Below are 21,509 nucleotides of genomic sequence, written 5' to 3' on the forward strand. Positions count from 1 at the left end.
TAGCAGGAGCAATCACTGTAATGCATCTCCCCGGAGATGCTCCCCGGAGGCAGGGCTATAGGAGGAACGTCGTAAGCGGTTGCAGGCTTGCGACTCAGCCGGGGGTGGGTGGGTGGCTGTCTGCATCCTCCGTGCGCGATCCTAAGCAGGTTTAGCTTCTCAAGACCCGTTGTTGCGGGAAAAGGCTCTAAACCTTCTTAGGTTCCGGAGGGAGAGGGCCAGGCAAAATTGGGAAAGTAGGAAACTGAGATCAGAAGAGGACAGTGGTCAACACCTTGCAATTGGGGCAGGGTAGTATGTAAAGGCTGCTTGAGAGCATCTTCATGTCTTGAGTTGAGTATTAGAAGAATAGAATAAATAGAATAGAATAGAATAGAAAATATAATAGAGCAGACTAGGAATCGAATGGAATAGGAATGGAATAGGAATGGAATAGAATAAAAGATATAACAGTATAGAATAGAATATATAATAGAACAGACTAGGAATGGAATGGAATAGAAATCGAACAGGAATGGAATCAGGATATAATAGAATATCTCAGGGGTTGCCACAAAGAAGAGGGAGTCAAACTATTTTCCAAGGCACCTGAGGGTAGAACAAGAAGCAATGGGTGGAAACTAATCAAGGGGAGAAGCAACTTAGAACTGAGAAATTTCCTGACAGTTAGAACAATTCATCAGTGAAACAGAAGTTGCCTCCAGAAGTTGTGAATGCTCCCAACACTGGAAGGCTTTAAGAAGATGTTGGATAGCCATTTGTCTGAAACGGTATAGGGTTTCCTGCCTAGGCAGGGGGTTGGACTAGAAGACCTCCAAGGTCCCTTCCAACTCTGCTATTGTATCATTGTATAGAATAGGAATGGAATAGGAATAGAATAGGAATAGAATAGAATATAGAGAATATAATAGGGATAGAATACAATAGAATAGAATAGAGCCGAGGTGGCGCAGTGGTTAAATGCAGCACTGCAGGCTACTTCAGCTGACTGCAGTTCGGCTGTTCAAATCTCACTGGCTCAGGGTTGACTCAGCCTTCCATCCTTCCGAGGTGGGTAAAATGAGGACCCGGATTGTTGTTGGGGGCAATATGCTGACTCAGTAAACCGCTTAGAGAGGGCTGAAAGCTCTATGAAGTGGTGTATGTCTAACTGCTATTGCTATTGCTAATAGAATAGAAAATAGAATAGAACAGACTAGGAATGGAATAGGGATAGAATAGAATAGAATAGGAATGGAATAGAATAGAATATAGAGAATATAATAGGAATGGAATAGAATAGGAATAGAATATAGAGAATAGAATAGGAATAGAATAGAAAATAGAATAGAACAGACTAGGAATGGAATAGGGATATAATAGAATAGGAATAGGAATGGAATAGGGATTGAATAGGAATAGGAATGGAATAGAATGGAATAGAATATACAGAATATAATAGAGATATAATAGAATAGGAATAGAATAGAATATAGAGAATAGAATAGGAATAGAATACAATAGAATAGAAAATAGAATAGAACAGACTAGGAATGGAATAGGGATAGAATAGAATAGGAATAGGAATGGAATAGAATAGAATATAGAGAATATAATAGGAATGGAATAGAATAGGGATAGAATAGAATATAGAGAATATAATAGGAATGGAATAGGAATAGAATAGAATATAGAGAATATAATAGGAATGGAATAGAATAGGAATAGAATAGGAATAGAATAGAATATAGAGAATATAATAGGAATGGAATAGGAATAGAATAGAATATAGAGAATAGAATAGGAATAGAATAGAAAATAGAATAGAACAGATTGGGAATGGAATAGGGATATAATAGAATAGGAATAGGAATGGAATAGGGATAGAATAGGAATCGGAATGGAATGGAATAGAATAGGAATAGAATAGGAATAGGGAAAGAATAGAACTTGGGTGGTCTTCTAGTCCAGCCCCCTGCTCAAGCAGGAGAACCTATACAATTACAGACAAGTGACTGTCTAGCGTTTCTTCTTAAAAACCTCCAGTGATGGAGTGCCCACGATTTCTGGAGATAAGCTGTTGCACTGGTTAATAGTCTTCCCTGTTAGGAAGTTTCTCCTTTATTCCAAGTTGCTTCTCTCTTTGGTTAGTTTCCAACCATTGTTTCTTGTTCTGCCCTCTGGTGCTATGGAGAATAGATTGGCTAGATTGGCTAGAAATCAGAAACCAGGAGTTCTAGTTCTGCCCTAAGCACAAAGCAAACAAGCTGGGTGACCTTGGACTGGTCACGCTCTCTCAGGAAGGAGGCAATGGCCAACCACTTTTGAAAAAGCTGCCAAGAAAACTGCAGGGATTAGTCCTGGCAGCCTTGGAGAATTGGACATGATTGAGCAGAAGAACAAAAATGTATGAGATGATTGTAATATTTTATTATAGAGAAATTATGATAGTAAGGGATCATTTCCTCTTTCTCAGCTCTCTTATCTGAGCCCCCTTTTCTCTGCCTTCATGCATTCTGTTTGCTATGTTCATTCTTCCTCTTTGTGCAGATTTAAATATTTGGCACTTTACTGAATGAAATAAAAAGGAACACATTCACAGTAATTTCCCCACGGCCAGATCAGTGGTGGGTTCCTACCGGTTCGGACCAGTTTGACCGAATCGGTAGCGGTTTGGCAGCCTGGGTCACTGGAACCGAAAGCGACCCAGGCGTGCCATGCCCCGGAACTGGTTCCCCGGTCGCCGCAGCCACCATCTTGTTTTTCAGTTCTGTGCATGCACAGAATAATTTCTATTGCACTGCGCATGCACAGGCACAAAGTTCTAGGTTGCTTCTCTCCTTGATTAGTTTCCACCCATTGCTTCTTGTCCTCCCTTCAAGTGCTTTGGAGAATAGCTTGACTCCCTCTTCTTTGTGACACCCCTGAAATATCAGAACACTGGTATCATGTCACCCCTAGTCCTCCTTTTCATTGAACTAGACACATACCCAGTTCCTGCATCCGTTCTTCATATGTTTTAGCCTGCAATCCCTTGATAATCTTTGTTGCTCTTCTCTGCGCTCTTTCTAGAGTCTCCACATCTTTTCTACATCGTGGCGACCAAAACTTGACCCAGAATTCCAAGTGTGGCCTTACCAAGGCATTATAAAGAAAGGGGAAAGACTGATGCTTCCAGAAGCAAATCAGTTTGGTGAATGTTGTTATAACCCAATTATTCCTGTCCAAATAGTCTTTTGATCAGGCAAATTAATGGACATCAAGATATATAGGATATGATAAAGTATAAACAAAGACTCATGACTCTTAAAATGTCACCTGAAAAAAGCTAAATTAATAAAATACAAATAACATTATAACAAACTTAAATTGACCTGGTTCCTGAATCACACAAAGGCCTACTGTGCATTTTTGTTGGTTTTGGCTTAGTATGTTGGATGAACAAAACCATATCATGGTTGAAACAAACCATGGCTTATTGGCAAACCCAGCCTTAAGTGTATGCTGTGAATTCTATTTTGAGATGTTAATACCAGAATTACTGTGGAATTAAATGAAATTGTTTATAATTATAGTTTATAATTATATTTGTAATTATGGTGTAATTATATCTCATTTTTATAATTATAAATTTTAAAATATTATGCTCTACTTCAAAATATCATTCTTGATAGGGTAAGCAGTATAAACATCAATTAAATAGAACATTTATTGTGGGGGTGGCATTTGTCTATAATTTCAGGTATGTAATAAAGAAGCAGCTCATATAACTTTCTTTAGAAAGCACCATGAATGAATATTGTACAGTCGCTGAGACAGTATCATGAATTTCAGAGCAACCTCTGAAGACACAGAAAATTGTTTCAAAAATGGTCATAGAAAGAATTCTCAAGTGGAGCATATTTATCACAGCATGGTCGAATTCTTCCACAACGCTCCTGTTGAAAGCAATGAGGCTCTGTAACTCTTAATCTGCATGTTATACCAAACTATGTTTAACCATGGTTTATTAAATCAACCCCAGCAGCAGGAATTGGGCAACTTCATGGGTCAGAATTCATGTACCATGTGAAACTTATGACCTGCACTTAAAAAATAGGGTAAAGGTAAAGATTAAAGTTGTTCCCGACTCTGGGTGTGTGTGTGCTCCTCTCCATTTCAAAGCCAAAGAGCCAGCACTGTCCAAAGACGTCTCCGTGGTCATGTGGCTGGCATGACTAAATGCCGAAGGTGCATGGAACGCTGTTACTTTCTCACCAAAGGTGGTTCCTTTTTTTTTCTACTTGCATTTTTAGATGCTTTCAAACTGCTAGGTTGGCAGAAGTTAGGACAAGTAACAGGAGCTCACTCCCATTATGCGGCACTAGGGATTCGACCTCTCTGATCGACAAGCTCAGTGTCTTAGCCACTGAGCCCCCACGTACCTTACACATTAAAAATAAAATAGGATAGCCGCGTATTAATAATTGCTATTAATATTAAAGTTAATAAAATGCTCTTTCCTCATATATTTTATTAAAACTGCATTAATAGCCAATGGCAGCCATGTCAAAGAAGGCTCAGGTTGTGCATCTCTGGACCAAAACATATACATTGCTTCACAAACCAGACCACTGTTCCCACACTTATATTTCAAAGTTGGCTGTTGAAATGGTGTTTCTCATGAACGATTCCAGTGATAAATTGTTTTATGAGACCTTACTCTTCACTAAGAGATAATAACATAGGAGGAACTAAATTCACATTATGGCTCTCGTTCAAGGACAATATTATGTGGGTGCTGTGAAGGCTAATTTGTCCTTGAATAGAATAGTGATGAGACTTTAGTTCATAAATAGATAGAGCCGAGGTGGCGCAGTGGTTACGGTGCAGTACTGCAGGCCACTTTAGCTGACTGTGATCTGCAGCTCAGCGGTTCAAATCTCACCGGCTCAAGGTCAACTCAGCCTTCCATCCTTCCGAGGTGGGTGAAATGAGGATCCGGACTGTGGGGGCAAGTTGCTGACTCAATTTGCTAAAAAAATTGTAAACCGCTTAGAGAGGGCTGAAAGCCCTATGAAGCGGTATATAAGTCTAATAAATAAATAAATAAATAAATAAATAAATAAATAAATAAAATGTGTACATGTGCATACGCACATGCACTCCACACACCACACATGCACAACACACAACAACACATGCATACACATCAACCTTTGCAGGGTGACCAGCATCTTTGTTTTTAGGAGGCACTGTAAGTCAGAAAAGTTTACAGATGTCCTGCAAGATGTAACATCCATTCAGAAGGTCCAAAAGACAATATATAATCTACCTTTGCATTTTGCATTTAATCCATACTTTGATTAAGATGCAATTGGCTGGATGTACATGTAATGCTGACCCATCAAGTCTATTTATTGTACAAGGGAAACTTCAATATTAATAGCTGACTTAGATACTAAAACAAAAACAAAACTATCCCACTGTAGATATATACTGATCTGTTATCCGGCAGTTTTTTGACATTTAAAACAGCTGCTTTTATTATGCCATAATTCCAGGTGAAATTGTAAAATGGACCATGATTCAGTCTATAATAAATGTACTTATTTAGTGTATGGCAGTCTGTCCTATAATAATAAAGTCTATAATAAATGCACAAATAGTACAAAATCTTTCAAATGGTACAAGTAAAGGTTCCCCTCACACATGTATCCTAGTGGTTCCTGACTCCAGGGGGCGGTGCTCAGCTCCATTTCAAAGCCGAAGAGCCAGCGCTGTCTGAAGACGTCTCCGTGGTCATGTGGGCAGCATGGCTAAATGCCGAAGGCGCATGGAATGCTGTTTCCTTTCCACCAAAGGTGGTTCCTATTTTTCTACTTGCATTTTTATGTGCTTTCGAACTGCTAGGTTGGCAGAAGCTGGGACAAGTAATGGGAGCTCACTCCATTACGCAGCTCTAGGGATTCGAACCACTGAACTGCCGACCTTTCTGATTGACAAGCTCAGCGTCTTAGCCACTGAGTCACCGCGTCCCTAGCCCAAATGGTACAAAAAGTTCAACAAATTCAAAAAATGGGTTCTCAGGCTAATTCATATCTACCAACCCTTCATTCCATTCCAAAGGAATAAGAAATCCCCATTCTGACTCCAGTGAGTTTTGCACAGTGTGTTTTGAATCCCAACTGTGTTTTGAACAATTAAAAAAAAAAAAGCATCTTTGCTCCTACTTTCCAACTGGCTTTAAATTCAGCAGAACTATTAATCATCTTAGGGTAATCAGCCCATGCATAAGACTTCCTCAGTGCAGAAATATCCCAATCACACACCGAAGTCTCCCGTGTCCCATGTGGTCCTTGTTGATGGGCCTCTTAACCTGAAGAATAACAATCCGTAATCTGTACATGAAGGAAAAATGCTGTAGTTTATGTTTTTTCCCTCTGCATATATATAAATTCTAAGTGGATTTAAGAGAAGAATTTGCTGCTGTCTCTTTAAGAGCCAAACTGTAAGTGAGCTGTTATAAAGGCAGGTAAGCTGATGCAGTTGGGATTAAATGATCTGTCAGCCGGGCAGAAGGAAGCAACCCACATAATGACAGGCCATAACTGCTGGGGATACAGCCAGAAAGATGGTAGGTGATTTGCACAACCCTTCCCCTTCTCTCTTTCTCTCTGTCTCTTTTTTCCTGCATCCGATCTTTTCTTCCTTCTACTCAGAAGAGTTATATCGTACTTCTTGGGTTCACCCCTACACCCCAAATCCCACGACCATCAGGCAATAAACAACAGGGGACAAAAGGGTTAACTTTTAAGTGGCTTTTACATTATCGCTGGGTCAAAATATTATCTGATTTATAATTTTTGGGGGGTAACGTTTGGAGTTTTTGTTTTTTGTTTTTTATTAGGAAATAAGTGTTCTGTAGCTGTAGTCCCTCTGAGTACTTTTGCTGAGCTGGGGTCCTTTTCTATCCACTTTTCCAAATATGGAAACCCATTCAAAAGATGGTTGCAAGCAATGCTGATCAAACATTATTCTGGATGCAAAGCAAACCTAGGGGGGGGAGGGGGGAAAGCCAATAGAATATGGGTGCTTTAACGCTGATGAAGGAATAAGTCGCATTTTTAAAATAAGGCATCGGAAACAAATGCTCCCCAAGCAGTTTGGCCCGGAAGAGGAGTGATTTAGGAGCGACTACATACTATCAGTCTTAAGAAGGCAACTACTTCAGTAACCAGGTGGTAGGAGGTGGCAAGAGGATGTTGGAGGAGTAACTATATCTGTATCTGATGCCTTTGGGGGTAATTGAGGATATTGACCCAGGGTTGAAGACAGGTTTCAATCAGTACTATTGAGTTCTGCACATGGACTTGTTCTCTGTGGCTTATCCCAGACCAATTGAGTGATAAGGGGGAAAGATCTAGCCCTGATGATGTCACCTAGTTTGGTTAATGAAAAGTCTGCATGCATCAAAACAACCAAGCTCAGAGAGCACCACCAAGGATCCCTCGGAGAGTTCATTAACCAATTAGGTAACATCATCAATGCATAGATCACCATCTGCATTGATGAGTACGACCTAGTTCCACGAGGGCGAACCTAATGGCACACATGCCCAAAGTGGCACATGGAGCCATGTTGCCTGGCATGTGCGGCATCGCCTGTTCCTCCTCTGGGTTTCTGGCATGCATGCATGCATGCCAATCAGCTGGCCTTCAGGCATGTGCCAGTGCGGGAAGTTGGAAGAACTGTCCATTTTCCAGTGTGAGCATGTGCAGCGGCCAATTGATCATTGTGCATGCGTGCGCGCCACAGGGGTGGATTCCATCAGTTACTATTGTTGGTTTGCTTGTGGGTGTGCAAAGCATGCACGCACATGTGCAGAGCAATAAAAATTGCTCTGTGCATGCGCAGAAGCAAACAACAAGATGGGGGAACCAATTCAGGGGCATGGCAAGCCTGGGTCACTGCCGGTTCTAGTGACTCAGGCCGCCAAACTACTACCAGTTCGGCAGAACTGGTCTGAACCTGTAGGAGCCCACCACTGGCGTGCCAGTAACCAGAAAACTAGCTGGCCAATGTGCATGCATACACTGGAAACCAGAAGTTCATGCTCCCTGGACAGTTCCTCTTCTGGATTGCTGTCCTGACGAGCGTGCGTGCACTCCCTTTTTGGCACTTGGTGCCAAAAAGGTTCCCCATCACTGATCTAGTTGGTAACAATAGCTATAGCACTTACACATATATCACTTTACGGCGCTTTACAGCCCTCTCTAAGCGGTTTATAGAGTCAGCCTCTTGCCCCCAACAATCTCATTTTACCCATCTCGGAAGGATGGAAGGCTGAGCCAACCTTGAGCTGATGAGATTCGAACTGCCAAATTGCAGGCAGCCGGCAGGCAGCAGAAGTAGCCTGCAGTACTGCACTCAACCACATGTGTACAAGCAAACAATCAAGCTTAGGGGATGCCAACTCTGTTAATCTGTACTGAAACTCATCCCAAACCAGGCAAAAAGAGATAAGGATTCTAATTGACTTAGTAGTTGTTTTAACGGCGAGCATATTACCTTTGATGAATTGCACGTTAGATTTATGTCTCTGCCAAAGACATCACTATCAACTCCATCAGATGTAATAGCTTTATGGTTTGCACTGTGAGCAAGCAGAAGTCCAACTGTGCCTTAAAAGTAGAGGCTATCATCATGTGGCTGCAGCTGATCTCCATAAATCTCTCCTATCTCCTGCCCCAATTCCAAATCTTTTCACAGGAAATGCCAGGAGTTGCAGCGGTAACTTTTGTAAGCTAAGAATCCTCCTTCTGAACTTGCAACGTTTTGCTCTTTTGTTGAGCTCCTCAACAAAAGAGTTCCGTGCTAATGCGTCAACTTCAACTGACTAGGACTCCAAACATGTAGGGGGAAGAGGAACAAGTTCCATGATTTTGAAAGACATTCTTAGCTGTTGTTTCTTTCTCCCCAAAGGACCTTCTCTATGGTATAAGTCTTATCCCATTGCCCAAGGCAGCCGTCAATCTCCAATTGATATCATTTCCACGCAAGCTATCTATGACCCCAGTTTGAAGCCTCTCAATATTTCCTATGAATCGGATTCATCTCTTGGTATCTCCAACAATGGACATTCAGTCATGGTGGATTTCAAGGATGTAGATGACAAAACAGGTGAGTAGAGTGTATTGATTTTTAAAACCTTCACAAACGCACACACACACACTTTCTACACAAGATATAATCTAGGACCACCATAAAATGAACCTAAGAAACAGTTAGGGCTCCAAGATGAATTGGAATTCCATCGATCTTCAGAAATTTATTTCATCTCTAGGGCCATTCAGATGGAACTGATATGTGGAATTGGAAAGATTCTCAAGCATAATACATCAAAAGCCTCTTTTGCAAGGGAAAAACTGCACATCTCAGCACAGCGTTAACACTGGGTGTCCTTGAGGACACTAAAATGGATGACTTTGCACAGATTTCAGCCAGTGCATTCCAGCCCCAACAGTTAAAATCATGACCCGACAAAAGGGCGAATGACAAAACCGTGGCCGACTAAACCGCGTCGCTAAAACCGCGATGTCATCAACGCGCCGACAACAGCGCGGCGACAACAGCGCGGAGACAGAAGGGTGATTTCAGTCGACAGAGGGGCGATTTAAGTTAAGGTAAGGGTTAGGGTTAGGGTTAGGGTTAGGGTTAGGGTTAGGTTTAGTGTTAGGTTTAGGGTTAGGTTTAGCGTTACATTTAGGGTTAGGGTTAGGGTTAGGGTAAGGTTTAGTTTTACAGCGCGCTTCTGTCGCCGCACTGTTGTCGGCACGATTCAGTGCTCATTCGTTGGAGCGCTTTAGAACACGCGGTTTTGTCACCGCGGTTTAGTCGGGCGCGGTTTTGTCATTCGCCCTTTTAAAATAATTTTGGACTTTGGAATTGGGCATCTGGAAGTCGGGGCTTCTGTGGATAATCTTGGGTGTTATCATATTATTTGTTTCCACAGGAAAGTAAGAAATCATTACATCATTTATGGCTGTGGTGTGAAACTAGACAATTGTTACATACTCAATAAACTCTGGTTAATTTGATATTGGAGCCAGTCAAGGAGTTTTGGAGCTTAAGACTGAGTGGAATGCACTTTATAACATGGAACTTTCTGGGGTTTTGGAGGCAAAACCTACTGTTTTGATAAAGGACCATTTCCGTTTCTGCTTGTACACTGCTGTGTGTTGTAAATGAAACTATAAACCTAGAAAGTGTCTGGTTGTCTGTTACAGAAACTCTCCTTGTAATCCCTTTAGTTTTTCACTTCAGTGACTAAGACGCTGAGTTTGTTGATCAGAAAGATCGGCAGTTTGGCAGTTGAATCCCTAGTGCCGCGTAATGGAGTGAGCTCCCGTTACTTGTCCCAGCTTCTGCCTTAATCACTACAACACCTGCCCTTTTGTCCTCTGCCTTTGGCCAATAAATATGGAAAGAAAGGAGTACCTGATTGTTACTACTCTAACGGAACATCTATCAATTCCTGCTTTCTTTTTGGGTTCCAGCTATTAGTGGAGGCCCCTTGCAAAATCCTTACAGGCTGAAACAATTCCATTTTCACTGGGGGACAAGCCAGAAGTTGGGGTCCGAACATACCATTAATGGGAAATCTTTTCCTTGCGAGGTGAGTTATTATCAATCTTGGCGGAGCAAAGCTGTGTACAAAACAAAGCTTAAAGGAGACGGAGCATCTGTGGACCTTTCAGATTAGCCAAAAATTGTTAAAAGGTCTCCAGATTTTTAAAAGCAAAGCTTTGTGCCCAGTATAGATTATACAATCACCTAAAAATAAAGTTATTTTAATAGTTCTGTATAAAAATGGTCCTATTGGCTTTTTTTTATCATTGTTTAGCAAGAATGTGAAAAACAGCAAATAGCCAATTTAAAAGGTTAATTTCCCACAAGTAAAATTTCACATGACACATTATGCTTTGCTTAACCATGGCTGTGTTCACACATGCCTATTCATAAACTATGGTTTGGAAATTCCAGTAGGTAGGTCACCTTAATATATTAAGCCACAGGTAAGCAAACTGCATTTATGTTGTCAGGCCTCTCCTTCCTGAATCCTGTTTGGATTTGGGGTTTTTTTTTAGGACTTCCTTTTACATTAAATGTTAATATCCTGCAAATCTTCTTGTTCCTTTATTTTTCTCTATCTGAATCCAGCGTCTGCAAAAAGATTCAGTGGCAGTTGCTGATCTAAGTTCATATTTTTAATTCACAAATGTGGATATCTAGAGCAGTGTTTCTCAGCCCTGGCGAATTTAAGGGCTTTGTGGACAACTCCCAGAATTCCCCAACCACCATGGTTAAAGGATTGGCTGGCTGGGGAATTGGGAGTCAGCTTCTCTGAACACTTTTTCTAAAGCTGGAGTTTCCTTAGCATTTCCTCCTGACTTACCTGGTGAAAAATAACAACTATCTGGCAATTTTATTGGACCTTCCAAAAATTCAACTTTCTTATTTGGACAAAGCAATAAGTTTCAGCTCACCTGCTTGATGTGGTCAGGGATAGGAAGAATAATGATGTTTATGTTTTGGGTAATGGTGTTGTCTGGTTCTCCTCCCAAGCTCCATTTAGTACACTGGAATGCCAAGAAATACCCAACATTTGGAGAAGCTGTAGTTGCCGCAGATGGCCTTGCCGTGATTGGGGTTTTCTTAGAGGTGAGCAGCCTATATGTGTTATATGCTTACCACCCATCAACACATGTTGCACAGCAAAGGTGTCCAATCGGGACAACTTTTAATACTTGTGGACTTCAACTCCTAGAATTCTGGAATTGAAGTCTATAGAACTTCAAGTTGCCAAGATTGGACACCCCAGATATACAGCATTTGAGGTCACACTTTTCCTTTGCCATCATGTGATTGGGGTTTTTTCTCCAATATGTTAAGTAAAGACAGTCCTGGTTTGAAAATCCTGGCTTATGGCTTGCATTAAGTAAAAACAAAAAGCATAGTTCACTCTCTTCAGCAAACCGTCATGAAGCACACAGCTTAACACAAAAGGTGAACATGTCAGTGTAAAAGGATAGACAACCACAAGGCTACACATCCAGAAGAATCCGGATAATAACACATTTCCAGTAAAATCTGTTAGTTGGAAAAGGGGGATGTCAATGGTTAGAGCCTCAACGGTGCAGTGGTTAGAGTGCAGTACTGCAGGTTACTTCTGCTGATCACTGGCTGCCAGCAGTTTGGCAGATCGAATCTCACCAGGCTCAAGGTTGACTCAGCCTTCCATCCTTCCGAGGTTGGTAAAATGAGGATCCAGATTGTTGGGGGCAAGATGATGACTCTGCAAAACAGCTTAGAGAGGGCTGCAAAGCACAATGAAGCGGTATGTAAGTCTAAGTGCTATTGCTATTTGGCAGCCTCCTGCTGAAATGTTTGGCCCCATCAGTCAACATGAGTCTTCTACAGTGCCTGCAATGCTATGAGTTTCTCTCTGTGCAGACACGAATAGGCTTTCCATCTTGAAAATGTACACCAGGAGGCAATCAAGTCTGAAAGGATATTTTATTTACTTATTTTATAATTGATGTGTTTTGATTGGTATTCCACCATTTTGGTAGGGTACACCTCAAAGCAGGGTACCTAATGCCCTCTCCTTCTATTTTTTACGGTTCACCGGCAAAAGGGCGAACGACAAAACCGCGCCCGACTAAACCGCAGTGACAAAACTGCGTGTTCTAAAACGCTCCGACAAATAAGCACTGAATCGCGGCGACAACAGCGCGGCGACAGAAGCGCACTGTAAAACTAAACCTAACTCTAAACCTAAACCTAACACTAAACGTAACACTAATGCTAACGCTAACCCTAACCCTAAACCTAACGCTAAACCTAACGCTAAACCTAACTCTAAACCTAACCCTAAACCTAACCCTAAACCTAACCCTAAACCTAACCCTTACCTTAACTTAAATCGCCCCTCTGTCAACTGAAATCGCCCTTCTGTCTCTGCGCTGTTGTCGGCGCGTTGTTGTCAGCGTGTTGATGACGTCGCGGTTTTAGCGACGCAGTTTAGTCAGCATGGTTTTGTCATTCGCCCTTTTGTCGGGTCACGATTTTTTACTATGTGAACAAAACTAGGAAGTGAACTGGGTTAAGAGAGAGTAGTGCCAAAAACATGGGTTTACACGAGAGGAATATGAGTGAATGAGTTAGTGTCATTTTAGGCACACCGCCCTCGGAAAGTCATTCCAGGCACAGGGAAAAGAAAAGGGAAGGTGTGATCACCTTCCCTTTTATCGTAACCTCAGAGTGTTTCTGTCCATGGGATTTCATGGCAAAGAGACTGGAGTGGGTTGCCTTTTTCTTCTCCAGTGGATCATTTTTTTGTCAGAGCCCTCTGCTATGACCTGTCCATCTTGGGTGGCCCTGCATGGCATAGCTCATAGCTTCATTGAGCTACGCAAGCCCCTTCACCACAACAAGGCAGTAATGCATAAAGGGGTTGGTAAAGGACAGGAAGGCCTGTAGTAACGTTGTCCATTGGGTTGCAATGGGTTGGACATGACTTTGCAACTAACAACAACATAGTGTCTCAAAAAAGTTGAATGGTTTCAAGAATTGTGGGTAGAGCAGGAGTCTACAAGCCACAGACTGAAGAAATTATTAACTTACTCTGTATTGTAATTGCCTCTACTTTCATATTGTATCTCCTCTGGCTTTTTCAACATTTAGGTTGGAGAAGAACATACTACTATGAACCGATTGACTGATGCCTTCTATATGGTCAAATATAAAGTAAGTTTTCAACATAGATTGCTCTTGAATTATATGAACATGAATGTTGACATTTATTATTGAGTTTTTCTCTGTTATGTTCACTGTTCTTTCATGGACATTTTGAGTCAGTTGTTAGATATGCCTTGGCCTGCAACATCACTTTAAGCGATCCAGATAATCTGTTTCTTCCAGGGCTCCCTGTGGACAAACTCCACTTACTTTCTCAACAGTGGTTGGAATCAACCAGAACTTCTCTAGAACTTCTAGGCTGAATAAGACTTTCTTCAGAAGGATGTCTACTGACTCCTACAAAACATCATGGTTTCATGTAATGGTCTGATTCAAATAGCATGCCAGATTTCCATTATATTTTGAACTACAAACTATCAACCCTATTTTGACCTAAGTCAAACACTACTGAAGCTTAATATCTAACTTTACAACAGGATTTCAGTGAACCTGATATACTGTATGTTTATTTGTTTATTTATTTATTTGTCAAACATGTGCAAGATAGCAGGTATAAGTACGAACATGGACATGAACAAAGAAATGAATACAAATAAATGAGGACAATAGAACAGGGACCGTAGGCACACTGATGCGCTTATGCATGTCCTCTTTAAGGACCTCTTAGGAATGGGGTGAGGTCCATGGTAGACAGTTTAAGGTTGAAGCTGTGAGGGTTTGAGGATGTAACAACAGAGTCAGGTAGAGCATTCCAGGTGTTGACCACTCTGTTGCTGAAGTCGCATTTTCTGCATCAAGTTTGAGTTTGTATCAATTGTTTTTGCCCGTGTATTATTGAGGTTGAAGATGAAGTAGTCATTGACAGGTAGGACATGGTAGCAGACAATTTTGTGTACTATGCTTAGGTCAGATTGTAGGTGGCGTAGTTGTCAAGGTTGTCAAGGCCAAATTTTCGAGCTTGATAGGGAAGAAAGGGAAAGACAAATCACATGAACATATAATAAAATTCTAAAGTAGATATTGGAGTTTTCCTTCTACTGTCTTTCCTCAGTACTACTTCTCTAAGGAGGAAGTAGACTTGAATAGGTGCTTCAGAGCTCATGAAGGTTGAGACATGGCAACCATCTGGAACTCTTCAAATCAGCAGCATCTTTTCCTGGGATTGTACTCACAATCCTACAAAAGGACACAGCTATTCTATGGAGCTCAGACGAATACTACATTTGCTGCCCTGCTTTCTTCAAGCAAGTTTATGGAATCAAATCCAACACAACTGCACCTTTCTTGCATATATAAGAAAGATTAAGCTTTGCAATAACAAGAGGAAGGGATATTGTAGTTGTGTTCTGCTGGACATTTTAGATTGAATCCAGAATTAATGCCCTTGGAAGTAACCTATGGAAATCAATTGTGCTTAAGTGAATTACGGAAGTTAAATCCAATTAAACTGTGGAAGCCATAATATTTATAGAAGTGTGCATGTCTATATACTTATCTCGATGCTCAATATTTTCTGCACCTGCTTCATGTATTCTTTTAGCTGTATTATCATAATGCAAAACTGACACCTATGGCATTGGTTTTTTACATTTTTATTTTGGAGCTGGGATGTGAATTATATTACATTATTCATGCAAAAAGAAAATCCATGATTTCTAGCTTTTATAAAATTCTTTTAAGCTTTCAGAGCAAAAAAAAAAAAAAATTACAGTGGGATTCTGGTAAGGAATCTGGTTTGTTTTTTTCTTAGATCATTTCATATCAGAGATCCATTTTGTCTCTTTTCACCAGTTCAGTGTGGAACAAATTTTTAGTTCTGTTAGTTCTTTGTGGGTTTTGCTTCTCTCGTTTTTGTTTTTTGTAGTTTCCAAGAGTTTTTTTAAAAAAATCATTTTTAGTCGTCTCTTGATGATGATGATGATGATGATGATGATGATGATGATGATGATGATATTATCCATTCAGTCATATTTGACTCTTGGCGTTTCTGTGAGCCAGATCTCTTCACGTCTTCTGATCTTGCACCACTTCTTTGATTTTTTTCTATGATCTGGCTGGTGATCAGCCACTGTGTCCTTTGGTGGCCTGGTTTCCTTTTACTCGGTGGTGGAATTCATTTTTTTTTACTACCAGTTCTGTGGGCGTGGCTTGGTGGGCGTGGCAGGGGAAGGATACAGCAAAATCTCCATTCCTGCCCACTCCAGGGGAAGGATACTGCAAAATCTCCATTCCTGCCCACTTTGGGGCCAGCCAGAGGTAGTATTTGCCGGTTCTCTAAACTACTCAAAATTTCCACTACTGGTTCTCCAGAACCTGTCAGAACCCACTGAATTTCACCCCTGCTTACGCTAACTCTTCCAAACAGAAAGTAATTGCTTTCTCTAGTGAAGTTGTCTTTTAATTTTATCTTATTTTTAAATGTCAAATGTTCTCCTTCCTGTTGAAACTTCTCCTAGGGAACAAAAGCTGAATTCAGATCTTTCAACCCAAGCACTCTACTTCCCTCTGGCAAAAAGTACTGGACTTATGCTGGATCTTTGACAACGCCACCTCTTCATGAGAGTGTAACCTGGATAGTAATGAAGGAAGCTATCCAAATATCAGAGAAACAGGTAAATCTTGCGGGTGAGTGATGAGAATGTAGTTGTGCCATGTTTATGGAAAATATTCTTCCAGAGAGTTGTCAGGAGAAAATGCGGTATTTAAAAAAAAACACACACCAGTTATTCTCCTAGATTCCTAGAAATGCCCTTTCAGCAACCAAGCTGCAAAAGATTTAGTTATCTTATCCAGATAAATTGATTTTTTTTCCTCCATGATTTTAAAAAATTATCATTTTGCAGAGGGATTTATAAGTAGGTTTATTTATGCGTGGAGGCAGGTTCCATTGAAAATCAGCAGGGAATTAACATTGTTAATACTGGTACCACTTACGACCACAATTGAACCCAAAATTTCTGTTGCTAAGGGAAACAGTTAAATGAGTTTTGCCTCATTTTACAACTTTTCTTGCCACAGTTCAGCGAATCATTGCTGTTGTTAAATTAGCAACACAGTTAAGTTCCTTAAGAGGAATTTGACTTCCTCTTTGACTTTGCTTATCAAAAAGTCACAAGAAGAAGCGATCACACAACCTTGGGACACTGCAACGATCATAAATATGAGTCACTTGCCAAGCATCTGAATTTCGATCATGTGACCAAGGGGATGTCACATTTTTAGTGTTGGCGTAACTTCCAACAGTCACTAAATGAATTGTTGTAAGTTGAGGACCACCTGTATTTGATTTTTTTTCTGGCAAATCATAGTGGTGTGGTCTTAAAGAGCACTGTGAGATTAAGAAAAGGAGTGGCCCAGTTTTGCACATTTAAAACGTTCTTTATAAAGACTGAAAACAAAAAAAATTCAAAGGAGGCAGCAGGATCTTAATGTTGTCCATCTACGGTTAACATCTGTAGAATGAACTGCATTCACTTGGCCACAGAGCTTTTATTAAACTGTGGTTGAGATGGATTGTATATCTGTTAAATTATTCTCATTATTTCTAAATGCAGGGATGTGCAGTCACTAGAGGCAGGGGAGGCGTGGCCTCACCAGTCATGAGGAAAAGGAAAGAATTTTAAAGAATGTTTTTAAAATAATTAAAGCCAAGGTAGTTGCTGTCAAATTCCAAGACACAGTGACTTGGAACAGTGCTTAGTGTTAACCATAGGAGGAGGCGAGAGAACTAGGGGGTTCTTTTGCATAAGGAATTTTTCACCTTTTAAGAGTTAAGCAAGGGTTAAAAAGTGAAAAAATTCGTATGCAAAGGAGGCACGTGTTCTCTCGCCTCCTGTAGAGGACATTTTTAGAGGCTTTTTAGAGTTCTCTGGGCGCAACTAGCTCAGTCTGACTCGGAGCTCTGGCAGAACCACGTTGCCTTTCCAAACACACGCGCGCACACACACACACACACACACACACACAAACACCTGGATAAAAGTATATAAGCCCAGCTTCACTGATTACAAGTTTGAAAAGGCAACGTGATTCACAATCAAAGGCTCAGATCGGAAGGCAACAGAGGAAGCGGGGGGGAGGCAGAGGAGCTGCTTTCAAGCCTTTGGAAAATATATCCAATCCAACTTCTGTGTTTGTGTTTGTTTGAGAGTGAGTGAGTGAGAGAGGGATCCAACTTCTCTGTGTGTGTGTGTCTGTTTGAGAGAGGGGAGAGGGAAGAAGGAGGGGGAGGGAGAAGAAAAAGGGTTCACCCACAAATGCGCGAACACCAAAAGCGCGCCTGACTAAACCGCGCTGACAAAACCGCGCCGACAAAACCGCGCCGACGAATGGGTGCTGAAGCGCGCCGACAACAGCGCGCTGACAGAAGCGTGCTGTAACCCTAACCCTAACCCTAACCCTAACCCTAAACCTTACCTTAACTTAAATCGCGCTTCTGTCGGCGCGCTTTTGTCAGCGCGCTGTTGGCGGCGCGCTCTTGACATCGTGGTTTTAGCGCCGCGGTTTTGTCGGCGCGCTTTTGTCATTCGCGCATTTGTCGGGTCACGAAGAAAAAGAATGGGAAAACTTATTTTGCAAGGGGGAAAAATGCTGTCGCTTTAAATCAGAACTGAGTACCTGGCTGTGGAATTCTGGGAGTTGAAGTCCACGAGTCTAAAAAGCTGCCTCACCAGCCATAAAGCTCACTGCAGGTCACTGTCTAAATGTAATCTTTAAGAGAAAAAAGTCTTAAAAGCAGCAGGTAAGGACTTAAGTTTTGATTGCCAGTAAGCTGGGCTATATGTGTTTCCAGTGAAATTGTTTTCCCTCTTTAACTACAGTACTTAGGCCTTATATAAATTCCCTTTTTTGTGTTGCTGTATCTCAGGTTTAAAAGCATTGTGTATTATACTAACATGTAGACTTCTTTTTGTATTTCTCCAGCTGTTAGGATGCTTTAATTCTTTAAAATCAAATTTTGCAAATCTGTTGCAAACCTCTCCTCCCAAACAACCCTGGATGAATAGCCTAGATATGAGTATGACTGGATGAACAGAACGAAATAAAAAACGATGAAAGAGTGTTCAGGTTTTTTTTTTTAGTATGATTTGCTTGTTGGCATTGTTACAGACTTTGTTTCTAGCTGTAACGCCGTCTCGTGTGCGTTTACAGATGGAGAAATTCAGAAGTCTTCTTTTTACGACGGAGGAAGATGAAAAAATCCCAATGGTGAATAATTTTCGGCCTCCTCAGCCTCTTAAAGGAAGGGTCGTTCGTGCATCCTTCAAGGTATAAAAAGAACAAATGAATGAAAAGGAGAAGGAACAACATAGAGGGTTTCTAAAATCAGCCGACTTAAGACTGATTTGCATCCAAGGCTGTAAAATGCAAGATGGCTACAGGACATCTATTGACTTTGACATGATTTTATCTATTTCAAGATATCTTGAAAAGCATCCATATCACTCCAGACCTCCACAGAAGACGCTTTTAAGAACCTGAGCCTGCCTGCCTGCCTGCCTGCCTGCCTTCCTTCCCTCCTTCCTTCTTTCCTTCCTTCCTTCCTTCCATCCATCCATAATTCTCCCCCCCTAAACTATTGAACAGTGCAAGTGATGTCCAATACCCCCAGCTTGTCTGTGATGTTCCTTGGATTATGGAAGGGCCAGCATTTTGGAGAACTGAAATCATTTTATGTTCACATTACCTGTCACCCACTTGTAGAAAAAGTTGGATAATTTAGGAAAACAGAATGAAAAGCCCTTCAATGTTTCTATCTGAAAATTAATGGGTATTAAATGGCAATATATTTTTCACACCCACCAGTATCAGCCGTCCTCTGATGTGCTTTTATAGCCGCAAAGCCTAAAATAAGCAAGAGAAATTTGTGCTTGACTAAAGCCATCAATACTTCAATGCTTTCCTCGAACTTCATTGCCCTTCATGCTATGTTTTTCTGCTTCAGACAATCCTTTTTGAAGATATTTGCCAAGGATAGAGAACCATAGTCCTTCAAAAATGCTGCTTACCTAAAACTCCAACTTGGTCCTAACCAGCAAGGATAATAGAAAGGGATGGTGTCAGTTTGAAAACCACCCATTCATTCATTCCAGGCCTTTACAGACCTAGATAGCAACAGCTAACGAAGTTGGAAGGGACCTTGGAGGTCTTCTAGTCCAACGCCCAGTTCTCTCAGGAGACCTATACCATTTCTGATAGATGGTTGTCAAGGCTTTTTTTTTAAACCTCCAATATTGGGGTATCTACAATTTCCAAAGACAATTTGTTCCACTGGTTAATTGTTAGAAATGTTCTCCTTAGTTCTAGGTTGCTTCTCTCCTTGGCTAGTTTCCATCCATTGTTTCTTGTCCTGCCTAGAGTGCTTGGGTAAGTAAGTTGGCCCTCTCTTCCTTGTGGCAGCCATGTTTTCTGGATTAAGCTTCAAAATGCTGAGTTTACACATTTCACTGAGCCTGGGGTGGGCTTCAAAAATTTTAGCAAGGGGGCCTCTGCCTGGTTGCTGGGTGGGCGTGGCCATAGTGGGTGTGGCCTAGTTGGTCTCCTGCACCATGGGGGGGGGGGGTTGCCCTCCCCGAGCTCTGGAGACTTTTCTCAAGCCTCAGGGAGGGCGAAAATGGCCTCCCTAGGCTCCGGAAGCCCTCTTCCCAAACTTCCAGTAGGCTTGTTTTTTGCCCTCCCCAAACCTCCCTGCGCGCCCTGCACTTACCTGCATCCAAAATGGGCCGCGTGGGGACTCCTGGGAGGGGCAGGGTGGGCAGGGCCAGCCAGGAGTGGGATTTGGGGGTTCTCCGAACTGCACAGAATCTTAGCTAGAGGTTCTACCGAACTCCCAGCAGCCCACCCCTGCACTGAGCTCTAACCAAACCAATCAAACCACTAATGATGGTTCTTCAAAGCTTACACAGGAACTTGTTTTCCTTCTTTAATGTAATGCTTGTGATTTAGTCTAAGCCTTTCCAAACAGTACATGTCATATATCATTAAATAGCTGAGTTTCTAGAGACCACAAGAGGCAGTTCAGACTCATATAGGACTGAGTTCCCCATTTGCTCAGGTATTGGGTCTATTCTCCATTCTTTTTTACAAGAGTAGAGAATTTCATTGTATTTAAGTACAATGACAATAAAGATTATACTTATACTTAATACTCCAAATTTTCAGCTTCGTTGTAAAGTTGCCCTCCCCCCCAAATCATTTAATAATGCAAAATTTAAATTATTATGCTCGTCACAAAGTCAGGGAGAGGTTCAGACTGGATTTGGCACAGATGCCCACCTCCCAAGTGTTTCTCAAGGACTCACGATAAAGGTTCTTGTTTAATAATATTAAAGGTATCGTGGTGAGATGTAAGCTATTTCAAATAAAGCTGCATTTTGCAGTTGACAGATGGTGATTGTGTCAATGCTGATAGTATTCAAGTGCAGCTCCAGATTGTTTTGGTTGCAAAGCATCAATTGGTACTATTTTTGCTTTCTTTTGCCAGAGCCATTCTGTTTCTATTGACAGTTTCTGGGTAAAATACATAGGAAAATCCCATGGGGGGGGGGGGGGATAATCCACTTAGGGTTAGGTCTCCATGAATTTGGAGAGCAAAATGGACATCACCAATGGATTCCTGGCACATTGGTATGCTTAGGAGGGTGCAGACTTTTGGATTCTATTTGTGTTTCCAGGTGAAATACATGGGAAAATCCCACTGGGGTAAAATCCACTTAGGGTTAGGACACCATGAATTCTGAGAGCAAAATGGACATCGCCAATGGTTTCGGAGCCCAGGGGTATGGTTA

General features: G+C 41.4%; 1 protein-coding gene across 1 annotated transcript; it reads left to right on the top strand.

Moving 5' to 3' along the window:
• The first annotated feature begins 6,555 nt into the window (after positions 1-6,555).
• CA7 (carbonic anhydrase 7) lies at positions 6,556-19,699 on the top strand. The gene is made up of 8 exons (XM_032231115.1): positions 6,556-6,595; positions 8,944-9,141; positions 10,518-10,636; positions 11,587-11,682; positions 13,708-13,770; positions 16,179-16,334; positions 18,874-18,990; positions 19,667-19,699. Exons 1-8 carry the CDS (start codon positions 6,556-6,558, stop codon positions 19,697-19,699), a joined length of 822 nt encoding a protein of 273 aa, XP_032087006.1.
• The last annotated feature ends 1,810 nt before the right edge of the window (positions 19,700-21,509 follow it).

This window comes from Thamnophis elegans, chromosome 14, assembly GCF_009769535.1.
Source record: "Thamnophis elegans isolate rThaEle1 chromosome 14, rThaEle1.pri, whole genome shotgun sequence".
Lineage (NCBI taxonomy): Eukaryota > Metazoa > Chordata > Lepidosauria > Squamata > Colubridae > Thamnophis > Thamnophis elegans.